We start from the raw sequence: 24594 nt of genomic DNA on the forward strand, positions 1-24594 counted from the left end.
TAGGTGTGATTGCTATTGGTGTCTTGGTGTGGTGCTTTGGGAGCTCTTTCTTTCGGTTTTTTTTTTTTTTTGTGGTGCTGGCGATTGAACCCAGGGCTTTGTGTCTGGGAGGCAAGCACTCCACCAACTGAGCTATGTCCCCAGCCCCTTGGGGAGGCTACTTTTTGAGTGACGGGTGCTGCCAATTTTGGCCAGTGGCTCACCTGCATCTGGTGTTTTCCTCTGAATGTGTCAGGACCGAAAGGGTAATACCAGGGACTCAGTAGGGTCTTGGTTCACTCATTTAGAATATTGGATACTGAAGGTCTTTTGTTTGCTGGGAGCACCTAAAATGTGGCCCCTACCTTCTTGTGCTTCTAAATGACAGGAGAGTAGGGGTTAGGGAAGCTCAGCTCCTGGTGTCTGTGGCCAGGATAGGGATCTGAGGGAAGGTGGGCATCTGTGAGCAGACCCCTGGGATAGGTTTGGACCTGGTGTGAATTGATGTTAGACTGCACCTGCATGTATACTACTGCTTGAGAGCAGCAGAGGGTCCTCAAGCTCCTGTTTCTCATCCCTGTTTCTCTGGGATGAGAGAGAACTGGCAGTTGCCACGGAGGCCTGAGGCAGTTCTGTGTGAGTTGTGAGCTTCTGTGAGCCCTCACTAGATGGAGGGCCTGGCTACTGCATGCCTGGCCCTGTGCCAGGATAGATGAGACCACTGTTAGGTGCCGGCCTGTTCCTGTGAGACTTAGCTGTCACAGGGTAGTCCACCTTAAACTGACAAGTGCATTGATTCTACAAGGACAAAGACACAGATGATGGGGAGGGAGCTCAGAAAGACCCCAGTTGCAGGTGACATTGAAGCTAAGACTCAAACTTGTGTATCAGTCTCTGGAGAGTGTCCCACACAAGGGAACAGGCCTGCTGAGTACCTGAGGTTTAGGGTGATAGAGGAGCAGGAGGCAGGGCCTTTGGGGGGGAGCAGGTGGGGGTGGCATTAAAGGGTCCTGGAGGGAAGCAGCATGGCCAATGTCTTCTAGAAAGATTTGGCTGCTGTGTGGAGGCATAGGAAGGACTGTGTCCTGCAAATGCTGCTGGCCTCAAGTCTCTGAGCTTCAGCTTTCATGTGAAGCCACACTTGGGAATTCATAATGTGAATATAAGGGCAACTTTACCTTCCTGATTAGATGTGGAATGTAAATTTGCTGAAATGTGGACAAGAACTGACTCTTAAACATAGTTGCCTAGTCCAGGAGAAGTGGGAGAATGGTGTCCATTTGATAGGTGAGGCAACCTCTCATTTGTAGCCTGCCCTGCTTTCCTCTGCAACACTCTGGGATGTGAAGGGATGAGCCTTGGTGCGCATGCAGCCCCAGAGATGCTCAGAAACCTGTGGCGTGCAGGAGTACCTGGGCACCATGCCCAAGGACAGTAGTGGCATGAGGAACATCAGAAGGGCATCTGCCTAATGTGATACCTGCATCCAGAAAGCACAGAACTCTCATGTGTCAGTCACAACGAAGACAAAAGGCACTGTTAAAAAATGGGCAAAGGCTCAGAACAGACATTTTCCCAAAGAAGATCTATGACTGGCCAATTACTATATGAAAAGATGCTCACTGTGTTGGGCATGGTGACCACACCTGTATTCCCAAGTATTTGGAAGGCTGAGACAGGAAGATCACAAATTTGAGGCCAAACCTCTGCAACTTAGACACCTTGTCTCAAAATAGAAAAAGGGCTGGTGGTATATGTACACAATGGAGTATTACTCAGCCATAAAGAATAATGAATTTATAGCATTTGCCAGTAAAGAGATGGAACAGGAAATTATCATGCTAAGTGAAATAAGCCAACCCCCGAAAACCAAAGGCCGAATATTCTCTCTGGTATGTGGATGTAAGACATAGTAAGGGAAGGGGATAGAAGTTCATTGGATTAGACAAAAGGGAAGGTCGGGAGGTGAGGGAGGTGAGAATAGGAAGATAGTAGAATGAATGGGACATGACTTTTTCATGCTGAAGTATGGATTCATGACCAGTGTAACTCCACATGTATAACCACAAGATTGGGAAATTATACTTCAAGTATGTATAATATTGTCAAAATATATTCTACTGTTATGTATAACTGAAAAGAACAAATTAAAAAAAGAGAGAAAAAAGGGCTAGGGCCAGATGTGGTGATGCACACCTGTAATCCCAGCTGCTTGGGGATCTGAGGTAGGAAGATCACAAGTTAAGGCCAACCCCAGCAACTTAGCAAGAAAACAGGAGATGCTGGGGATGTGGTTCAGTGGTTAAGTACCCCTAGGTTCAATTCCCAGTACTGAAAAAAATAAAGTAAAATAAAGATGTTTCATGTCTAATCATCAGGGAAATGCAGATCAGAACTACAGTGAGACACTAACTCATACCCGCTTTTTTGTTTTTATAAATTTGGTATTTCATTCATATATATATACACACCTATACACATACACACATATACACATATATGCACACATACACTCATATATACACACATACGTATATGTACACATACACATGCACACATATATACACACATATACACATGCACACATATACACACACACATACACATACACATACATATACACACATATATACACATATGCATATATATACACACATACACACATATATACACATATATACATATATATTTTAGTTGTTGATGGACATTTATTTTATTGATTATATATGGTGCTGAGAATTGAACCCAGGGCCTCACACATGCCAGGCAAGTAAGCTATGGCCCCAGCCCACACCCACTGTTTTTTGATGACTGTCATCAAGAAGATGGGATTATAAGTGTTAGTAAGGACATGGAAAAATTGGAACCCATGTCCACTGCTGATGGGGATGTTAAACAGTGGCCCTGTAGAAAAGTCTGGTGGCTCCTCAGTCAAATGTGGAATTTTCTAGGACATAGCTACTTTACTCAAGATAAGTTAAAATACGTGTCCCACAGAGACTTGGACACATGTTTTCCATGGCATTATTCACTGCAGCCAAAAGGTGGAAAACACCCCAGATGTGTCTCAGCAGACAAATGGAAAAACCAAGGCTGTCTCTCCAGATGAAGGATGTTGTTCACCCTGGAAGGACAGACTTGTGCTGCTCCAGTGTGGACTGGGCTCTGAAAGCATGGTGCTTGGTAAAGTGGCCAGCCTCACAGGCCACATGTTCTATGACACCTTGTTCTGTGTGTGACGCTGGGGGTGAGCCCAGGGCCACAACACGTGCAAGGCAAGCCTCACCTGAGCCGCATCCCCAGCTCTTCCTTTGATATGAAACTTGCAGAATAGGAAAATCCAGAGACAGAAAACAGTAATGGCTGCCTGCATCTGGGTGGTTAGGGTGGTAAGGATGATAGCCAAGGAGTGTGGGGTTTCTTCTGGGGTGATGAGAATGTTCTGGAATGTACAGTGGTTATGGTTGCACCAGCTCTTTGATATACTAAAAGCTTCTGAATTACATACTTAAAGGGTGAGCTCTGTAGGATGAGGATTATGTCCAAGTTTTACAGGATCTGAAGGGAGTGCCCAGGGGGCCGTGCTCCCACCTCTTCCTCTGTGGGTGCCGGATGCTGAGCCCTGTGCTGGGCCCTTTACATCCTTTCTCTCAGGTGCCTTGTTGTGGTGCTCTTAGTTCTGTTTTACAGACTAGGGAACTGAGGCTTCCAGAGGTGGAGTCACTTCTTAGAGTCTTATAGCTGGTGAGTTGTGGCAGAGGCAATGTGACTGGTGTGCCCTGGAGTAACGTCCTGATTCATAGGTGACAGAGAGAGGAGGTGGTGGGGGGCCTCTCTAGTGGGTCTGGGTCATGTGGAAGGACTTGCTAAGGGGCACTTCACTCAACCTTCCCACTAGGTCTCCATTCATCCCTATTGTGGTCCCCTGGCTTTTTTCTGGGTTCAGGAGAGAGGCATGAGGGTCTGGTGAGAGACCTGGGTTCATTTCTAGCCCCTCAACTTCCTGTGTGACTTTGGTTGAGTCCTACAGCCTCTCTGAGCCTCAGTTTCCTTGCCTGTAAAATGAGCACCATGGCTAAATACACCTTGGTTGTAGGCCTCCGAGGCTAGGGTATATGGTATATCGGTAGGGCTCAGTCACTGCAGCCACAATAATCATCATACCCTTTATTCAGGTAGGTAGCCTTCCTAGCCTTCTTCTCCATTGTTTCTGGGGACCCATTCCCTTGTCCTCAAGTACCAGCTACCAGAATACATACCTTAGGACCTGCCCTGCTTCAAGGCAGGCAAACCCAGGAGGCCGAGCCTGAGCCAAGTGCTTAGACTTGATGCTGGAGCACATGGCGTAAGCACAGACCAGGGCTGGGGATGAGCTCAGTGGCAAAGCACTTGCCAGCATGCATGAGGCCCTGGATTTGAGCCCCCCATACCACCAAAAAATAAAGTAAAATTAATAAGCACAGACCGGTCTGAGCAGGCTGATTCCTGTGCATCCCTCGGAGACCAAAGTCTCACCTCCCTGGTCTGGTCTGAGAGGCACCTTCAGCACAGGGGCCTGGTGCATTCCCTCTTGTTTTTATGTAGCAGTGGTTCTCGCCATGTTGTCCCCGCTGGTGTTGAACTCCTGGGCTCAGGGATCCTTCAGCCTCAACTGAAGTGACATTCGTTCCCTAGTTTTTATCTTAGCTGTTGTGTGTGTGGGTTTTTTTGACACAGTCAAGTGCATGGATATGAGGGTGGGATTATATTGGCACCTACCTTCTCAGTCACCTTGTTCTTCTGCCCTAGGATGATATGGCACTGCCCACGATGGCATGTTGGCCCTAGTGCCAGCCTTGAGTGTGTCTGGTGGACATTGTTGGGCCTTTGGGAACTTTGGGGATGGTTGTGCCAGGTACATGTGAGCTTTAGTTGCCTTCTTCCAAGCTCTCTGTAGACTCTTCCTGCATTTTTTTCCCCCTTCAAAAGTTAGCAACCAGGGCCTCTCCATGTAGGCTTCCTGTGACACCTTCTCTGCCTGTCCAGGGAGCTGGGAGTTTCTGACCGCCATCTTGTGACTACTAATCTGGTGGCTGCTGTTAGATATGGGTCTCACCTCTGCCGGCATCACCCTGGGCTTTCCCTGGGATAAGGAGTACTTACACTGCTGCCTGTGCTCCCCCATCCTGGGGTGCCTCTGCTGGGTGGGCAGGAAGTGGGGAGACCCTGGCCAGGGTTGAGTTTCAATTGAGGAAGCCATTTTGGATGGAGACACATTTTCCTTTCCGGAACACTGTGGTGGCCAACACCAGCAGCAGGAGCCCAGACAGCCGACCCGCCTAGCACTCTAGAATGAAAACATCCCGCTTCTCTTGCTGCTGTCTGGGGTGGTGGCCGTCTGGGCTCTGCTCCTGCCTGGCCTGATGCAGTTGCTTGTGCAGTTCCAGCTGGCCAGCGTGGGCGCAGCTGTGGGCAGGCCAGTGTGCAGGGGCGCCACAGGGTGTGTGTGCATATCCCTGCAGGACGAGATGCAGCTGGAAAATGCAGCTCATGTCCTTTCTGGGAATACCTTGCTCTTTCTGGTTTGGTAGCCATCCTTGCCAAAGGCCCATGTGCCCAGGCACCAGTGCTAAGGGGGTTGCACTTGGGGCCAAGGTGCTCTGGGCTCTTTTTCCTTGACTCGTCTGTGAGCCTCGCTCTGGCACAGCCTGACTCTAGTAACCCCTGTTCTCTGAAGGCAGGTTGGATCCTATGAGGCCACCTTGGAAGGGCTTTGTCACCAGGCAGGGGCAGAAGCTAGCTCTCCTGGTTGCAATGTGGAATGAGGCCAGAACTCTGGGCAAGGGTGACATCTGGGCCTTGGGGATCCTGAGCCTTCATAGTGCATTGTAGCCCTGATGTTGGGCTGTTCCCTGCCATTGGCTGTACCTCAATGAGTGATGGGACAGCTGGCTAGACCTAGGACCCTGCCTAATGCACAGTGTCCTACTCATTCCACCCCCACCCTTTGGACAACCTGGCCTGTGGCCATCTGTGGACGTCTCCTGGGTGGTGTGGGGAAGGAGGCGGGCCCTGAGCCTCAGTATTCCCGCAGGAGAGCGGGGCTGCTTGGGCTCCTACTTTTGCTGGTTGCGGTGGGCTGTGAGCAGCTGGGTGCCATCCTGGTGCTGCTGAGTCACTGCTCACAGAGATCACGTGGGCACAGAGGTGGCTGCAGGGAGGCTGGGTCTCCAGTGTCCCCACTGCAGGTTGGGGTAAGTGGGGCCTCCTTGCCTGTCCTCCCATCCACATTGCTTTGTTAGTGCCTGCGTGGTAGGTGGCTCTCATAACAGCCCTCTAGGGGGTTGGACTGTTTTTCCCACACAGAGGATCCCTGACATGTCCCCACTCCTCATCTCTTTTCCTTCACCTCTGAGACTTGTCCCTGCCTGTGGGCTCTGGGAGGATCCTGGATAGGCCTTGTCACTCCCTCCCCCCAGGATCTCATTCTGGTGACAGTTCAATTGTGGAGTACTTGGTGCCAGGGACTAGGGCCCTGTAAGGACAGACAGATGCCACAGAACACCCTGTAACATGTGGGCCCTCCTCCTGCTCCTTGGCCCTGGTCCTGGCCATCAGAGGGCTGCCCCTGCAGCCTGCCCTCGTAGCCTTTCCCTCATCCCAGAGATGGGGCACCCACTCTTTGCCAGGCCCTCATCTGCAGCCAGGTGGGAGGTGGTCATGGGGGGGCAGCATAGAGGTGAGTCTCCCTGGAAAAGCAGGGGGGCATAGCCAGAGCCTGCCCTGCCCACCTCACTGCCTGTGTGCACTAAGTGATTTTCTGCAGCTCTCTCCTAAACTCGAATTCATCAATTTAAACATCATTTCCGGCCCTGGAAGCTAGCCTCACTCGCCATAAATAGAAGGGAACAAAAAGCAAAGGGAATGAAAACAGTAAGGGCGTCAGACCCACGCTGGCTCTGGCTGCTGGGCTCCTGGAAGGAAAGTCCATTAGTACAGGAAGGAGCCGCTAGGGAGGCCAGCCTGGGGGCCGGGACCCTTCTGCCAGCCAAGTGTGGGTCCTTGACAGCGGCCTCTCACCCCTCTGCTCTGGCTTGGGAGAGGATGTTTCTGGGAGTTTCCTTGCTGGGTTGAGGGGAGTCTGTTTCCTCCAGGAGCATTGGGGGAGAGTGGGGGCCTTCTGCCTCCCCCTGCACTGCCCGAGTCTGCCAGAGGGAGGAAGCGGCTGGCTCTGGAAGAGCTGATTACATAATGTCCACAGGCGGCCCCTCGGAGCTGTTCCCCCTGAGCACTGTTTCCAGCACGGCGGCCAGCGCTGGGTGGGGGTGCCGGACCTGGCACTCGCCCGCCCGCTGACCACATGTGCCTGGAATGTGCAGATGTTTCCTTGGGGGTTCTGCTGGCCCCCACACCCTGCCTGACATCCAGACTGGGGAGCGGGCACCTGGGCTACTCTCCATCTTGGAGGAGGAAACTGGAGCCACTCAGCTGCAGGTCAGAGTTCTGGTTCATCTGGGGCCTTTGTTTTTACAGCCCTGGAAAGGGGTTGGCCCTCACAACAGTCCACAGCTGTTGGGCATGGTGGTGCATGCCTGTAATCCCAGTGATTTGGGAAGCTGAGGCAGGCGGATCGCAATGCAAGGCCAGCCTGGGCTACTTAGCAAGACTCTAAGCAATATAGAGACCCTTTCTCAAAATAAAAAGGTCTAGGGGGGCCTGGGGTTGTGGCTCAGTGGTAGAGTGCTTGCCTGGCACGTGTGAGGTACTGGGTTCAATTCTCAGCATCACATATAAATAAATAAAATAGAGGTCCCTTGGTAACTAAAATAAATAAATAAATAAATAAATAAATAAATACATAAATACATAAATAAATAAAATTAATTAAAAAGGTCTGGCGTTGTAGTTCAGTGGTATAGCGCCCACGGGTTAAGTCCCCAGCACCCTCTTCTCAAAATAATTGTCCTTATTCAGAAACTGTTTAAGTGGCCCCCTTACCTCTACCTCCCCAGCATGCCCGCCTTCGCACACAGTCTCCCACTTCTCCAGAGGCTTCCACCACCCACCTGACAGCGCCACCCATCCTCTGTGCAGCCTGGGAACAGCTGGGCGAGGGTGGTGGAGGAAGTCCCCCCAGTTCTTGTAGCAGGAAAATCGGGAGCCTGACACAGACCTGTCCCGTGGGTGTGAGTCCATGGATATAAACCCAGGCGAGGCTGGTGCCCCACATCTAGAGGTGCACCCATAGGTGGCAGCTTGGGGTCCAGCCCCAGGGACATCTGATCTGGATGGCAAGGTGAGGAGAACCCAGGTGTGAAGGACTCCCAGCATTACTGTCTATCTTGTGATAGCAGGGGGATCAGGCCAGGCCTGGGAGCACCTCAGCCTCTGTCACAGACTGTGGAGTTAGTACCCAGTGCTGTGGGAAGTGGGGGCCCGGCCTGCCAGGCTGAGGGACGTGACGTGTCTCATGCTCACATGGGCATCTGCCTGTCCCCTTGTGTGAGTCCCCAGCTTAGCTCCCTCTTTCAGCTCACCTGATGCCTTCCAGCTTAGCCGTGGGGGTCTCTGGAAGTTGTGGGCTTTGGCCTTGGAGAATCCAGATGGCCTAGAGGGTAGGCCCCACTCGGCCCCATACTTCTCGGGTGCTCCCATCCTCCCAGCGGTGGGTAAGGGCCAGGGTGTCTGCTATCTGACCAGCCTTGGTCTCCTTGCTTCTGCTTCCCTTCTGCCAGGGTGCTCCCTGTGTCCCTTCTCTGATCCCTGCAGGGAACCCGATTATTGGGGTCTGGGCATCAAACTGCGGTGACGTTATCCAGGGAGAGTGGGGGAAGCCTGTGGAGTGTGGGGGCATGGGACTGTCCAGGCCTTGATATTCCCCTGGATCAGTGATGGCTGTAGCAGACAGCTGTGGAAAAGCTACTGTCAGGACCTCAGGCCAGTGGGCAGTGGGCTGAATGCAGGCCCTGATTGTCCCTCCAGTGTCCCCTGCTCCCCACAGCCTGCATGTTACCACATCTTGACAGTGCCACCATGGGGCAGAGACTGGGGCGCACCTCCTAGTTGTTGCCCACTCCCTGCTTTGCCACACTCCCTGGATTGGGGGAACTCAGCCAAGCAGGGTCCCCAAGACCCTTGTTACTTTTCTGAACCCTGGTGGTAGGTTCAGGCAGGTCCCAGAGAGAAGCCACCTGAAGCAGGTAGACTGCCAGGTGGGATGGTGGTGCACGACACCAGGTCTGAGGAGCCAGTGCTCCTCTCAGTCTCACTTCCTTGCTCGGGCTGTCTCTGCTGGGGCCAAAGCCTGGTTTGTCAGAGTACAGGTTCCCTCTACTGTCCTCATCGTTGCCACTGGGACGCCCTGGCTTGGGCCTGACTGAGGTACCCCCTGGCAGAAAGAGCCATTGCCTGTCCTCTGGGAGCTTGGATAGAGGAACAAGGAGACCAGTAGGCCCCAGGAGGGTGCTGGGGGTGGAGCCCTGAATTGGGCCAGGGCCAGGAAAGGGCAAAGGCGGACTCCTGGCTTCCGGCTTCAGCAGCTGGGCGGTCACTGTTGGGAAGGGCTGGACTGCTGAGAGGCACCAGGTAATCTTGTGTGGCAAATAGTGCACTTAGGGGAGCAGAAGCTCTGGTGGGGGACCCAAGCCGCATAGGCCAGACCACCAGAGGTGTCTGTCATTCAGGGTTGTCCTCGGGCCCCTGTTCCAGGAGCTTCACTGGATCAGTGGGAATATGTGAACCCAAAGAGTACCCCAGAGGTAGGTGGCAGGGGTGACTGTGGCCCCCTCCCTCACATGTGAGTTCTCAAAGGCACCAAAAGCTTGAGGGGAGGTGGGATACCACTGCGTACAGTGGTGCACATCTGTAATCCCAGTGGTTTGGGAGGCTGAGGCAGGTGGATCGCAAGTTCAAAGCGAGCCTCAGCAAAAGCAAGGTGCTAAGCAATTCAGTGAGACCCTGTCTCTAAACACAAAATAGGGCTGGGGGTATGGCTCAGTGGTTGAGTGTCCCTGAGTTCAATCTCCAGTACCACACACCCCCAAAAAAGAATGGGACACCTGGGCACACTTGTAATCCCAGTCACTTAGGGTTACAGTGGTGGGGGTGGGGCATCTCAAAAAACAAAAAGGGCTGGGGATGTGGCTCTGGGTTCAATCTCTAGTATCAAAAAAAGAAAAAGAATGGGATAACTGAAAGGCAGTGGTGCTTGCGCTAGACTGCCCAAAGGGCCTAGTGATGTGGCTGCTGGTGTCAGTGAGGGTGGATTGACTGGGTCACCTGAGCCGGAGACTGGATCTAATATGCTCTCAACTGTCAGAAAAAGAATGCTTTTGCGTTATCGTTTTCATTGGTATTTCTCTAATTACTGAGAAGATGGCATGTTTCTTCTACACCTGTGACCATATATGCTTTTGTTAGTTGTTTCTAGATCCCTGCCTTAGTCCAATACTGAGGATTGAATCGTGGGGCACTCTCACTGAGCTACATCCCAGTCCTTTTTTATTTTAAGAGAGGGTCTACTGCATTGCCAAGGCTGGTCTAGAGATTGTAACCTCGTGACCCTCCTGTCTTGGCCTCCTGGGTACTGGGCCACAATACTCTGTGCCCCCCTGCCCAGCCACCACCTGGCTCACTTTCTGGTGCTCTTTGTTCTGGGACTTCTGAGTGCTGAAGTCAGCTCCAACTGGTGCTTGTGCCTCAGTTGCTCTTGACCTTTTGACCTGCAGGTTCTTGCAGGTCAGGCCTTTCTGTGGCTTCTTCCCCATTGTGGGTTAGTCTGTCCACTCCAGGGCATAGGCATAGACTTGCATTGCCTCGTTTCTTGATGATGATTCTCACTGATGCCTACAGATGAACCTCTCTGTTATCTTGTTGATACAGTCAGGGTTTTTGATTGTTCGTGTTGGATTTGAAGTTTCATGGGCCATCACTGTTACTGTGATGTGGGGTCATCGGCCAGGGCCCCTCCCCATTTATCTCACCTTTGTGCCCTCATTGTATCTTGGAACATTCTGAGGTATCCCTTCCACTGATAAATGGCAGCAGCTGGGCCCCTGCAGCTGGTTGCATTCTGAAGCCCATGTAGAGGGTGGAGAAGTCAGCTCTTGGTGGTGAGGGACCACCCTGCTAGGCTGGGGGCAAGGGGTTGGTGGAGGGACTTGGCTCTGGAGGAAAGGTTGGGGCAGGGGCTGGATGGAAGGGGCTGTACCTGTCCAGGTACAGGTACAGAAGGAACATTTGCTAATTTATTTAGTTTAACTGAAATGTGAGTTGATTTGTTCTGGTGCATGTTAGACGCTGGGCCCCCAATATCCCCTCTGCCCTTCTGACCTGACTCACCCCCCAAATTTGAGAGCAGGGTTTGCAGTTGTGTGTGACTGCACTATGTGGTACTCATTGTGGGGCTGAGGTGGGTGCAGAGGGCTGTGGCCCCCAGCATTCCTTCCTTAGTCTCCCCAGACATGTGTTCATTCAGGTCCTCCATCAGAAAATCCCCTTCCTGGCCCCTGGGAATGGGAATTTGGAGGGTGGGAGGCTGCAACTGGAGTTGCAGGAAGCTCCTAGGGGTGGGACCAGATGGCCTTGTGGCCAGTCAAGGGCTCCTGCCTCACCCATGTGTTTTGCTCCTCAGCGACATCTCCCACAACCTGCTCCAGGCATTGGATGTCGAGCTCCTGGTGAACTTCTCAGCACTGGTGGAGCTGTGAGTCCCCGCCGGCTGTGCTCACCCCTCCTGCATGCTGGGGACTCCTCAGGGTGGACAGGTGGCTGCTGCCCATTGCCATCTGGTTACAGGGCTCCTGTCACTCTGCCTAATCTCTTCTTTCTTCCAGGGACATAAGCAACAACAGGATCTCTACGTTAGAAGAAGGAACATTTGCTAATTTATTTAATTTAACTGAAATGTGAGTTTATTTGTTCTGGTGCATGTTAGTAGTTAGACACTGGGCCCCCAATATCCCCTCTGCCCTTCTGACCTGACTCACCCCCCAAATTTGAGAGCAGACTCCAGGGGCAGTTTGCTCACCTGCTGCAGGCAATGGGAGCTGTTCTGCCAGGGTAGCCCCTCCTTGCCTGGTCCCCTCACCACCCGCTCCCCTGCAGAAACCTGAGCGGGAACCCATTTGAGTGTGACTGTGGTCTGGCGTGGCTGAGGCACTGGGTGGAGGAACAACATGTTCACGTGGTCCAGCCTGAGGCAGCCACGTGTGCTGGGCCTGGCCCCCTGGCTGGCCAGCCCCTCCTCAGCATGCCCCTGCTGGACAGCAGCTGTGGTGAGTGCAGGCAGGACACAAGGGCCCTGTCCTCCCTACTACCAGGACCCTGGCCAAGAAGGCCCAGGAAAAGGTGCATGTGGGGAGACAGTGCCTGGGCAGGGGTTGGGCAGGCCTCTCCAGGGAGGGTTTGGCTATGGGAGGTCTGGTCTGGGGTCTAGGGAGGTGCAGCAAGTTTGCAGCAATGGCAGGAGGAAGTGGCCCTGGGACCAGTGTGTCTGCCTGTTACAGGTGAGGACTATGTCGCCTGCCTCCCTGACAACAGCTCAGGCACTGTGGCAGTGGTGGCCTTCTCTGCTGCCCGCGAGGGCCCACTGGCACCTGAGTCCTGCAGTGCCTTCTGCTTCTCAGCCGGACACAGCCTTGCTGCCCTCTTGGAACAGGGCCAGTGCCTATGTGGGGCAGCCCAGGCCCCCAACACCTCTGCAGCCTGCCAGTCCCTGTGCTCCAGTCCTCTGCCACTCCCCACCCCCAACTGCAGGGTCCCCACCCTCCTCCAACATATCTTCCCAGCTTCCCCAGGGGCCACCCTGGTGGTGCCCCATGGACCCCTGGCCTCTGGCCAGCCAGCAGCCTTTCACATTATTGCCCCTCTGCCTATTAGCTCCACATGCTGGGACTTTGGTGACGGCTCCCCTAAGGTGGATGTGGCTGGTGCCGCCGCCACCCACCGCTACGTGTTACCTGGGTACTATAACGTGACTGCTGTGCTGGCCTTGGGGTCTGGCTCGGCTCTGCTGAGTACAAAGGTACAAGTGGAGGTGGCCCCTGCTGCCCTGAAGCTCATGTGCCCATCCTCTGTGCTCAGTGATGAGAGCCTTCATTTTAGCATCCGGAACCGTGGAGGCTCAGCCCTACAGGCCACCTATAGCATCCTGGCCCTGGGTGAGGAGCCCAGCCGAGGTAGGTGTTTTCTATGCTGGGCCTGGGTCACCCCTGCTGTCTCTTTCTTCCCATCCTTTGGCACATGTTGATGCCCTGTTCTCTGCCCATCGTCCCCCAGTGGTGCACCCGCTCTGCCCCTCGGACACAGAGGTCTTCCCTGGCAATGGGCACTGCTACCGCCTGGTGGCAGAGAAGATGCCCTGGCTGCAGGCGCAGGAGCAGTGCCGGGCCTGGGCTGGGGCTGCCCTGGCTATGGTGGACAGTCCTGCCATTCAGCACTTCCTGGTCTCCCAGGTTACCAGGTGCCTGTACCCATCCCCAGGAAGGCCATAATGCAGTGTGGGCAGGGGATTTGGAGTGCCGGGGTATAGGCAGAGCCCAGGCCTGAAGCAGTTCAGAAGAAAGAGGTGGGGGTGGCAGGAAGGGCCCTGTCTTGCCCCCCAGAGATGGATGGTGGTAAGGGAGTGGATTTCATAAACACTGTGGGACCCGGGACCAGGACCCCAGTCTTTCCAGCCCTGCAGGGCAAGACACTGAATCCTCCCAAGAGGGCTGGTTTTGGGGCTACCATAGAGACTATGCTTTCTGCTTCTCATACCTCTCTGCTTGTTTCTCTCCTGGGAAGGGTCAGGGCCATCATGTGCTGCCCCCAGGGAGAGCATGCTGGGCTCCTGTGCCCTCCTCAGTCTTGTGGGGACGTGTACCTCCCAGTCACAGTGGGCCAGGCCCTTATTCTGCAGCTCACGTCTGCCATGGCTGGAGTAGGGGTGAGGCCAGACCCCACCTCTCCTAGGGATCCACCTGCTGGACAGCGGGAGGGCTCCTGTTATGTCAATGGCTATACTCTGCATGTCTCAGAGTTCAGAAGGGAATATAGAGCCCACAGTGGTCACAGCCTTTCTCCAAGGTTATCTGGCTAATGGGCATCAGCATCAGCTCTTGATGCTGGGGCTGTAGCACGACTCCCAGTTGGTGTGCCCTCTGATGCTCGTGTGTGTGTAGTCGTGTGTGAGTATATCCTGCTGCACTGGTTTCCCTCTGCCCAAGTCTGGATGTGCGTCTACAGACCTGCCTTCAGGAGGGGCTCCCTGCCTTAGCTGATCCCTCAGGTGGCAGCTCACTTTGGGTCTGATGTGAGACTGTCTTTGTCCCCAAATGCTGTACCTGGGTCTTCCCTGCAGAGCAAGGTGTGGGGTGGCTCATGGCCCTCAGTCGGGTCTGAGGTGGAGCTCTGTGAGGGGCCCTCACTTGTGCCCACTGGCCCCATGGACACGGACACTGGGTAGATGCTCTGCTGCTGTGGGCCTAGGCCTTGCTTGCCTGGTCACATCTGGAGCCTCAGTTTCACGTGTGAGAAATGAGATGGTGATAGGACCCTGCTAGCACTGTGAGGAGCATGCCCCAGTGGGAGAATGGGGCGCCCTCTCAGTGCCCGCCTTCTCTGCCATCTGCCTGCAGGAGCCTGGATGTGTGGATTGGTTTCTCAGCTGTGGAGGGGGCAGAGGTTGGCCCGGCCTCTCAGGGTGAAGCCTTCAGCCTTGAGAGCTGCCAGAACTGGCTGCCTGGGGAGCCGCACCCAGCCACTGCCGAGCACTGTGTGCGCCTGGGACCTGCAGGACAGTGCAACACTGACCTGTGCTCAGCTCCACACAGCTACGTCTGTGAGCTGCGGCCTGGAGGTGCGCAGGATGCTGGGGCACGACTGGGGCTGCCCTCCCATGGTTGCTCCTGGGTGCTGGGTGTGTGCTGGTGTGCTGAGCACCTGCTGCTGTGCCTGGGCTGAGGCAAACATGGAGGGAATGGGGGAGGAGCTGCTGGGTGGCTCAGACCCAGGTGGCCCCACCCTGGATGTTCCTCCAGCTGTCCCCTTGGCCTGGCACCAGCACCTCATTGCATACTTGCCATTCCCAGGCCCCGTGTGGGATGCTGAGAACTTCCTCATGGGAGTGCCTGGTGGGGGCCTGCAGGGACCTCTGAGTCTGCTGGCACAGCAGGAAGTCCTCTTAGCCCCCCAGCAGCCTGTGGAGGTAGGTCAGCCTTTCTGCATTCTAGAACCCCTCTGCATCTCGGGGGTATTGCCTGAACCTGTTTTGTGTCTCTAAAAAAAAAAAAAAAAACACACAAAACAAGTTGGCTTTGTGAGGGCCTTCCTAAAGTGGTTTGTGCCCAGCATAGACAGTTGGAGATCTGTGGGGTGCAGAGATGAAAGGCGCCTGATTCCTTGGTCTGGGAGAACTCTGAGCACCTGCTGGCCCTGCTCTGGGTGAATGTTTTTNAAGCTTTTCTTATTTAGAGACAAGGTCTCACCAACTTTTGATCTTCCTGCCTCAGTTTCCCCATAGCTGGGATTACAAACATGGCCACCTTGCCCTGCTAGGTGAATGATTTTTTTTTTAATCAGAATTTTTTAAATATTTTATTTTTTAGTTGTAGTTGGACACAATACCTTTTATTTTTTATGTGGTGCTGAGGATTGAACCCAGTGCCTCACATGGGCTGGGTGAGCGCTCTACCACTGAGCCACAGCCCCAGCTCAAGGGTGATGGATTTTTAAGACCATGCTAGGGACCCTGCTGCTCACAGATGGTTTTGACCTTATTTTTCTTCCCAGTGGCATAAAATGAGGTCTGTGCAGGACCATCTAATGGCTTCCTCTGTGGGAGGATGATAGGACCATCCAATAACTTCCTTCTCTTCACCCTGGTGGTTCTGGGTTCGTGGAGTCCAGACCCCAGGGTCAGTCTTTGGCACTGAGGTGCCCCCTGCCCTGCAGGTCATGGTGTTCCCTGGCCTGAGCCTGAGCCGTGAAGCCTTCCTCACTGGAGCTGAGTTTGAGACCCAGGAGCTCCGGAGGCCTGCCCAGCTGCGGCTGCAGGTGTACCGGCCCTCAGGAGCAGCAGGTGGGGCTTAATGATGGTGGTGGGGCTGGGGATCTCAGGCCCTCTCTGAGCACTCAGGTTTGCTGGCCCCAGCCCTTGGGTGGACAGAGAGCAGGGCTAGAGACTTCTGCATGTGTCTAAGGGCAGGTTGGGGGAGGGGCTCTCTGGGTTGAGGTCTGACCCAGGTCAGTGGCAAGTGGCTTTGTGGCAGTGGGCCAGTGGTAGTGGTAGGGGACACTGGCTGGCTAGGTCAGGTAGGTGGGTGGGATGTCCTCCAACGCCTCTCATCTACTTGCAGGGCCCCTGGAAAATAGCAGTGAGCCTGACAACAGGACTGGTCTGGTCCCCAAGTATATGCTGGAGGGACATTGGTGCCCTGAAGCCAATGTCTGCATGCCTCTGGATGCCTCCTGCCATGATTGGGCCTGTGCTAATGGATCCCTGTCAGGTCCCAGGCTTCCAAAGGCTACCTACACAGTATGGAGGGAGTTCTTCTTCTCCGTGCCTGCAGGTCCCCCCACACAGTACTCGGTATGTGTCCCTGTTCAGGTCTCTCTGCCTTTGACCAGCTACCTAAGCTGCCTTCCCCTCAGCTGCCCATCACACTTGAGTATGGATTCCTCTGCACCTGCCTGTGTCCCCCCATGAGGGTCTTTGCCCTTGCTGTGTCTTCTGAGGAGGACTCCTACCTGCTCATGGTGACCAGCTTCTTCCCATCCTTCAAGTCCTTTGAGGAGGGTCTTTCTATGGGGCAGTCCACCCCTGCTGCATTCCCATGCAAGTCCCCTTTGTCTCTGCTGCCCTGTTTGTCCTTGCTATGAGATCCTGGGGTGCAGGACTCCTGGAAGCATAGTTGACAGTGCTAAGGTGCCCTGTTGGGAGCCCTGCCTGATGCCCTGGCCCAGTGTTCCCTGTGGGCTCTCACACAGCCCTGCTTCCTCCCCTAGGTCACTCTCTGCGACCAGGATGTGCCTGTGCTCCCTGGTGACCTCATTGGTTTACAGCATGATGCTGGCCCAGGTGCCTTCCTACACTGTCCCCCAGTGCCCAGACGCCCTGGCCTCGAGACCCTGTATCTTTCCACCAATGCCTCTGACTGGCTGGCCCACCTGCCTACTCAGCTGGAGGGTACTCGAGCTGGTCCTGCCTGTGTTTTGCAACTGTTCTCAGCCACAGAGCGGCTCACCCCACTGCTGGGCCTAAGGCCAAACCCTGGGTTACAACATCCTGGGCACTATGAGGTCTGGGCCACAGTGGGCAACAGTGTCTCTAGGCACAACTTGTCCTGCAGCTTTGACGTGATCTCTCCTGTGACTGGGCTGCGGGTCATCCACCCTGCCCCCCATGATGGCCACCTCTATGTGCCAGCCAATGGCTCGGTCTTGGTGCTTCAGCTGGACTCTGGTGCCAATGCCACAGCTGTAGCTCGCTGGCCTGGGGGCAGCGTCAGTGCACCCTTTGAGGATGCCTGCCCTGATGTGGCCGATACCCTTGAGCCCAGCTGTACCCGAGAGACCAATGACACCCTGTTTTCAGTGCTGGTGCTGCCTGGGCTCAGTGCTGGGGAGCATGTGCTGGAGCTTGTGGCTCAGAACGGTCCCAGCCGGGCCAACCTCAGCCTGAGGGTGACAGCGGAGGAGCCCATCCGTGGCCTCCGAGCCATGCCCAGCCCCGAGGCCCGTGTGCTGCAGGGCGTCCTAGTGGTGAGTGTGGCCTATGACACCCCCCACCCAGACAAGGGTGCACATAGAGGAAGGCCCCCTCCCCGGGCGGAAGCCACTCAGTGTCCATTAGGGACCGTGGTGGTTCATCATGTTGGTCTCCAGCAGGTCCTTCTGGGGAACACAAATGGGGGCTGAGAGGGAGTCAGTCCCAGGGTAGGGCAGGGGTCACAGCTTTTGGTGACGCCATGTTCCTCCCACAGCGATACAGCCCTGTGGTGGAGGCTGGCTCAGATGTGGTCTTCCGGTGGACCATCGATGATAAGCAGTCCCTGACTTTCCACAACGTTGTCTTCAACGTCATCTACCAGAGCGCCGCCATCTTCAAGCTCTCAGTAGGTGGGGGTGGGTGGAGGGGGACTCAAGTCATAGGGTGTCTGGGTGCTCACCTTTGCCTTCTGTTCTGCTCTGTCTTGCCACCCTGTGAGGACCCCGCCATGGCTATGGGTGAGTGTGGGGGGGTCGCTGAGTCAGGGCTGAGGGCCTTTCGCCTGTGGGTCTGTGTATATTGTCACCCACTGATGCCTGTCTCCACAGCTAACAGCCTCCAACCACGTCAGCAATGTCACTGTGAACTACAACGTCACAGTGGAGCGCATGAACAGGATGCGGGGCCTGCGGGTGTCTGCAGTGCCGACTGTGCTGCCCCCCAACACCACCCTGGTGCTGGTGGCGAGTGTGCTGGTGGACTCCGCTGTGGAGGTGGCCTTCCTGTGAGTGCTTCTGGGCCTAGTGGAGGCCACAGCCCTGGGGTCAGTGCCTGGGAGCGCTGGGGCCGGGTTCTTACCCAGGACCTAGTTTTTCCTGGGCACCCTGAGTAGGGTTGCTGTCTTGAGCCTTCTTCCTCCTTTTGGGCTGCTGGTACATAGGACCTGTGAGGGTTGCCTGGGAGGGGTGAGAGACTTATGAAGCAGAGTGCTGGGGTACCTTGAATGAAGGTGCCAGGGGCTGGGGATGTGGCTCAAGCGGTAACGCGCTCGCCTGGCATGCGTGCGGCCCGGGTTCGATCCTCAGCACCACGTACAAAGAAAGATGTTATGTCTGCCGATAACTAAAAAATAAACATTAAAATTCTCAAAAAAAAAAAAAAAAAAAAAGAAGGTGCCAGGAAGGAACCACTGTAGGGGAAGTGTGTACCCACACTGTGCAAGTGGCTGGCCCTGCCCACCTGCCTCTCTGGCCCACTTACTGTCAGCTTACTCCCCTGACAGGTGGACCTTTGGGGATGGGGAGCAGATTCTTGGTCAGTTCAAGCCTCCATACGATGAGTCCTTCCAGGTTCCAGACCCTACAGTGGCACAGGTGCTTGTGGAACACGGTGCCACGCACTCCTATGCCATCCCAGGTAAGGGTGGGGCCGCTGCCCCACTGACCTTGGCCTCGGGCAGACCCTCTCAGGGATGACACTCCCAGGGACCATCCCCATCACCCCACCCTGATCCTGCCTGGGTTGATGGCTTGGGGACCTCACGGGGGTGAAGGAGGGGTGGGTGACCCCTGAGGCAGCCCTGATTTGAATTTGCCAGAAATGGGACCCTCTTGTTCCCTGCTCTCAGTCTTCTCTTGGGATCAAGAGCCCCATGCAGCAGCGCCCCCAGTGGCGTGTGGCGCAGGCTGCACTCCCTCCCTTCCTTGTGCTCCTGCTCATCTCTGCGGTTGTGCCAGGAGGTGCCCTTTTCTTCCTACCCTCATTGCTGCCTCATGGAGCTGGGTCCCACGTGCAACCTGTTGTGGGGCCCCTCCAGTTGGCCCAAGGGCACAGCGGTTTACATCTTGAGGAGGGTTGTGCGTGTGGTACCAGGACTGGGTAGGGAAGTCCTGTGAGCAGGAGGTCCCACTCAGGTCTGTTCTACAGGGGAGTACAACCTGACAGTGCTCGTGTCCAACACCTTTGAGAACCTAACGCAGGTGGTACCTGTGAGCGTGCGTGACGCGCTGCCCACCACGGCCATTGGCATGAGCAGCAGCACCCTGGTGGCCGGCCAGCCTGGTACCTTCTACCCGCACCCTCTGCCCTCCCCTGGTGGTGTCCTGTATGTGTGGGACTTTGGGGACGGCTCACCTGTCCTGATGCAGAGCCAGCCAGTGGTCAGCCACACTTACGTGGCAACAGGCACCTACCACATCTGCCTGGAGGCCAACAACACGGTGAGCAGGGTGGTGGCGCAGGCAGAGGTCCATGTCTTCCAGGAGCTGCGCGGCCTGAGTGTGCACCTGAGCCCGGCTGTAGAGCAAGGCACCCCTGTGGTCGTCAGCGCCACTGTGGAGATGGGTGACAACATCACGTGGACATTTGACATGGGGGATGGCACAGTGTTGACAGGCCCTGAGGCCACGGTGCAGCATGTGTATCTGCAGGCACAGAACATGACAGTGACCGTGGCAGCAGCCAGCCCTGTGGGTCACTTGAGCCAAAGCCTGCCTGTGCAGGTCTTTGTCTTAGAGGTGCTACGCATAGAGCCCATGGCCTGCCTCCCCACACAGCCCGAGGCCCAGCTGACAGCCCATGTTACCGGGGACCCTGCTCGCTATCTCTTTGACTGGACCTTTGGAGATGGCTCTTCTAATGTGACCATCCAGGGGCGCCCGACGGTGACACACAACTTCACTCGTAGTGGCACATTTCCCCTGGTGCTGGTCCTGTCGAGCCACGTGAACAAGGCACATTACTTCACCAGTGTCTGTGTGGAGCCTGAGGTGGACAATGTCACCCTGCAGCCTGAGAGGCAGTTTGTGCAGCTTGGGGACGAAGCCCAGCTGGTAGCCTCTGCTTGGCCCCCATTCCTGTACCGTTACACCTGGGACTTTGGCATTGAAGACAATGCCCAGGTCCGTATTGGGGGCCCTGAGATGACATTCACCTACAGAGATGTGGGCTCCTACTTGGTGACGGTCACTGTGTACAATAATGTCTCTGCTGCCAATGACTCAGCTCTCGTGGAGGTACAGGAGCCTGTAGTGGTCACTGGCATCAAAGTGAACAGCTCCCGTGTGTTAGAGCTGCAGCAGCCCTACCTGTTCTCCACCGTGGGCCACGGGCGCCCTGCCACCTCCCTGTGGGAGCTGGGGGATGGCAGGCAGCTTGAGGGCCCCGAGGTCACCCATATCTATAACAACACAGGTCACTTCACTGTCAGGGTGGCCAGCTGGAATGAGGTGAGCCGTAGCGAGGCCCAGCTCAATGTCACAGTAAAACGGCGCGTGCGGGGGCTCAGTGTCAATGCCAGCCGCACAGTTGTGCCTCTGAACGGCAGCGTGAGCTTCAGCACCTTGCTGGAGTCAGGCAGCGATGTGTGCTATTCCTGGGTGCTCTGTGACCGCTGCACGCCCATCCCCGGGGGCCCCACCATCTCTTACACCTTCCGCTCGGTGGGCACCTTCAACATCATTGTCACAGCTGAGAATGAGGTGGGCACTGCCCAAGACAGCATCTTCATCTATGTCCTGCAGCTCATCGAGGGGCTGCAGATAGCAGGTGGAGGGGGCAGCTGCTGCTTCCCCACCAACCACACGCTGCAGCTGCATGCCATGGTCAGGGATGGCACCAACATCTCCTACAGCTGGGTCGCCCAGCGGGATGGCAGCCCAGCCCTGACGGGCAGTGGTAAGAGCTTCTCACTCATTGCACTCGAAGCCAGCACCTACCACATCCAGCTGCGGGCTACCAACATGCTGGGCAGTGCCTGGGCCAACCGCACTGTGGACTTTATGGAGCCTGTGGGGTGGCTGGCTGTGGCCGCCTCCCCCAACCCAGCTGCTGTCAACACGAACGTCACCCTCAGTGCCAGGCTGACTGGTGGCAGCAACGTCATTTACACATGGACTCTAGAGGAAGAGCTGAGCTGGGAGACCTTGGAGCCGTCTGTCATCCTTGCCTTTCCCATAGCCGGCCTGCACCCGGTCAGGGTCACAGCTGGGAACCAGCTGGGCTTGGCCAATGCCACCATTGAGGTGATTGTGCAGGTGCCTGTGAGTGGCCTCAGCATCAGGGCTGGTGAACTGGGCAGCTTTGTGGCAGTCAGCTCCACTGTGTCCTTCTGGGGGCAGCTAGCCACAGGCACCAACGTAAGCTGGTGCTGGACTGTGCCAGGTGGCAGTGAGCATAGCCCGCACGTTGCTGTGAGCTTCCCAGATGCTGGTGCCTTCTCCATCCGGCTGAATGCCTCCAATGCGGTCAGCTGGGCTGTGGCTGAGCACAGCCTCACAGTGCAGGAGCCTGTTGTGGGCCTGGCTCTGTGGGCCAGTAGCAAGGTGGTGCCACCTGGGCAGCTGGTCCACTTTCAGGTCCTGTTGTCCGCTGGTTCAGATGTTACCTTCCACTTGCAGGTTAGTGGGGCCACCCCTGAGATTCTCCCCAGGCCCCGTTTTTCCCACCGTTTCTCCCAGGCTGGAGACCACGTGGTGAGTGTGCAGGCTGAGAACCACGTGAGCCGGGCCCAGGCGCAGGTGCGCATCTTGGTGCTGGAGGCTGTTGGTGGGCTGCAGGTGCCCAACTGCTGCGAGCCAGGCATGGCCACGGGCACTGAGAAGAACTTCACAGCCCGGGTGCAGCGGGGCTCCCGAGTTGCCTACGCCTGGTACTTCTCCTTACAGAAGGTTCAGGGTGACTCGCTGGTCATTCTGTCAGGCCGTGATGTCACCTATACCCCTGTTGCAGCAGGGCTGCTGGAGATCCAGGTGCGTGCTTTCAATGAGCTGGGCGGCGTGAACATGACACTCTCTGTGGAGGTGCAGGATGTCATCCAGCACGTGGAGCTGAGGAGTGGCCGCTGCTTTGCCAGCCGCTCAGCCCGATTTGAGGCTGCCACAAGCCCGAGCCCCCGGCGAGTGGCTTACCACTGGGACTTTGGGGATGGGGATCCAGTGCAGGACACAGAGGAGCCCTGGGCTGACCATTCCTACCTGCAGCCTGGGGACTACCGAGTACAGGTGAATGCTTCCAACCTGGTGAGCTTCTTTGTGGCACAGGCCACGGTGACTGTCCAGGTTCTGGCCTGCAGGGAGCCCGAGGTGGATGTGGCCCTGCCCCTGCAGGTGCTGATGCGGCGCTCCCAACGGAACTACCTGGAGGCCCACGTTGACCTACGGGACTGTGTCACCTACCAGACTGAGTACCGATGGGAGGTATACCGCACCACCAGCTGCCAGCGGCTGGGGCGTGTAGCACAAGTGGCCCTGCCTGGTGTGGACATGAGCCGGCCCCAGCTGGTGGTGCCACGGCTGGCACTTCCTGTGGGCCACTATTGCTTCGTGTTTGTGGTGTCATTTGGGGATACGCCGTTGGCACGGAGCATTCAGGCCAATGTGACTGTGGCTGCTGAACGCCTGGTGCCCATCATTGAAGGTGGCTCCTACCGTGTGTGGTCAGATACGCAGGACCTCGTGCTGGATGGGAGCAAGTCCTACGATCCCAATCTGGAGGATGGTGACCAGACATCACTAAACTTCCTCTGGGCCTGTGTGGCCTCAACTCAGGTCAGCCACACGGCGGTACATCCTCTCTGCCCCTCAGACTTGTGCTATGTCCAGGGAATGCCCAGCACTCCACATGGTCTTGGACTGGGCCTTGGTTCCTGCATGGGACCAAGGAGGGGACCAGCTCTTGCCCTCATAGTTCCCTGCCCTGGACTGGCCAGGAAAGCCCCAAGCCCTATCTGCATTGAGGCTGGATGGGGGTCTCATACCTCACTGTCTCCCTCATTTGTGGGCTGCAGAGTGAGGCCAGTGGGTGTCTGCTGAACCTTGGGCCCCGTGGGAGCAGCGTAGTAACCATCCCTCGGGAGCGCCTGGTGGCCGGTGTGCAGTACACCTTCAGTCTCACAGTGTGGAAGGCGGGCCGGAAGGAGGAGGCTGCAAGCCAGACGGTGGGTGATGCCCCTGTCCCAGTGGACTGAGCCTAGACAGTGTCCTAACAGTGCCCAGCTCTACTCCCCTTTCTTTCAAGGGCTTGATAGTAAATATCCCCCTTTGACATGGCCTTCCTCCAAACCAGGGTGCAGCTCCCCGTGAGATCTTAAGGGCCATGCAAGCTCTGGTGTGCTGTAGACAATGGCTCTGTGCCAGCTGGTGCAAAAAGCAGACAGTGAGAAACTGGTCTGCCTCCTGCTGCAGAGGCAGTCACTGTACCCAGGGTGTACATGTCTTTGCTTCTGGATGGAAGGGGCCAGTTCTTGCCTTCGTAGCCTTCTGCCCTGGCCAGGAAAGTTAGGACCACAGTGCAGGTGGTGGCCACTCTGTGGGGCAGGTCCTGCCAGTGGGGTGTGCTGGGGCATCCTGGGGAGATGTCTCCCCACCACCAGGCCTTCTCAATTGGCCTGCCTAGGAGACACTCCTACCCAGAAAAGTTATCTCCAGAAGAGGGCATACCAGGCAGGTAGGCTGGCTGGGTTGTCTTACCAGGCCCTGCCCAGGGCAGTAGAAGCACAGCATTGTGTGGACTGCTCAACGCCTTGGTTTGTTCACTCCAGTTGTGTCACCTGCCAGTCTTAGCAAGCCCCTGGGCTGCAGGCAAGCCCCACTGGCTTCTTGCTCCTTAGTGGACTAACCCCTCCCAGGACTGGGAAATGGAAAGCCCCCATCTCTGCGCTTTCCTTAGTTTGGACCTGAGACATCTCAGGTGACTGCCCCCCCCCCCGCCCCCGCTCCAGGTATCCATCCGGAGCGGCCGGGTGCCCATTGTGTCTCTGGAGTGCGTGTCCTGCAAGGCGCAGGCGGTGTACGAAGTGAGCCGCAGCTCCTACATATACCTGGAGGGCCGCTGCGAAAACTGTAGCAGCGGCTCCAAGCGAGGGGTGAGCAGCGGAGGCAGGGCGGTGGGCGGGGCTGTCGGTGGCTCTGGCCCTGTTCTCACCCGGACTTCTTCGCTGCGTCCTGCAG

The 24594-nt window shown here is 56.0% G+C and overlaps 1 protein-coding gene across 1 annotated transcript in view; it reads left to right on the forward strand.

Annotated features, from left to right (window-relative positions):
• The window catches only part of Pkd1 (polycystin 1, transient receptor potential channel interacting), a 42182-nt gene that overhangs the window by 3473 nt on the left and 14115 nt on the right, over positions 1–24594 (forward strand). Inside the window, 16 exon segments of the mRNA XM_048789361.1 lie at positions 11591–11662; positions 11793–11864; positions 12064–12233; positions 12465–13136; positions 13237–13420; positions 14577–14797; positions 15030–15145; positions 15892–16018; positions 16296–16528; positions 16945–17700; positions 17922–18053; positions 18256–18431; positions 18930–19063; positions 19574–23193; positions 23433–23582; positions 24366–24509. Of these exon segments, the coding sequence (XP_048645318.1) occupies positions 11591–11662; positions 11793–11864; positions 12064–12233; positions 12465–13136; positions 13237–13420; positions 14577–14797; positions 15030–15145; positions 15892–16018; positions 16296–16528; positions 16945–17700; positions 17922–18053; positions 18256–18431; positions 18930–19063; positions 19574–23193; positions 23433–23582; positions 24366–24509 (6979 nt within the window).

Source organism: Marmota marmota, unplaced genomic scaffold (assembly GCF_001458135.2).
Source record: "Marmota marmota marmota unplaced genomic scaffold, marMar, whole genome shotgun sequence".
Classification (NCBI taxonomy): domain Eukaryota; kingdom Metazoa; phylum Chordata; class Mammalia; order Rodentia; family Sciuridae; genus Marmota; species Marmota marmota.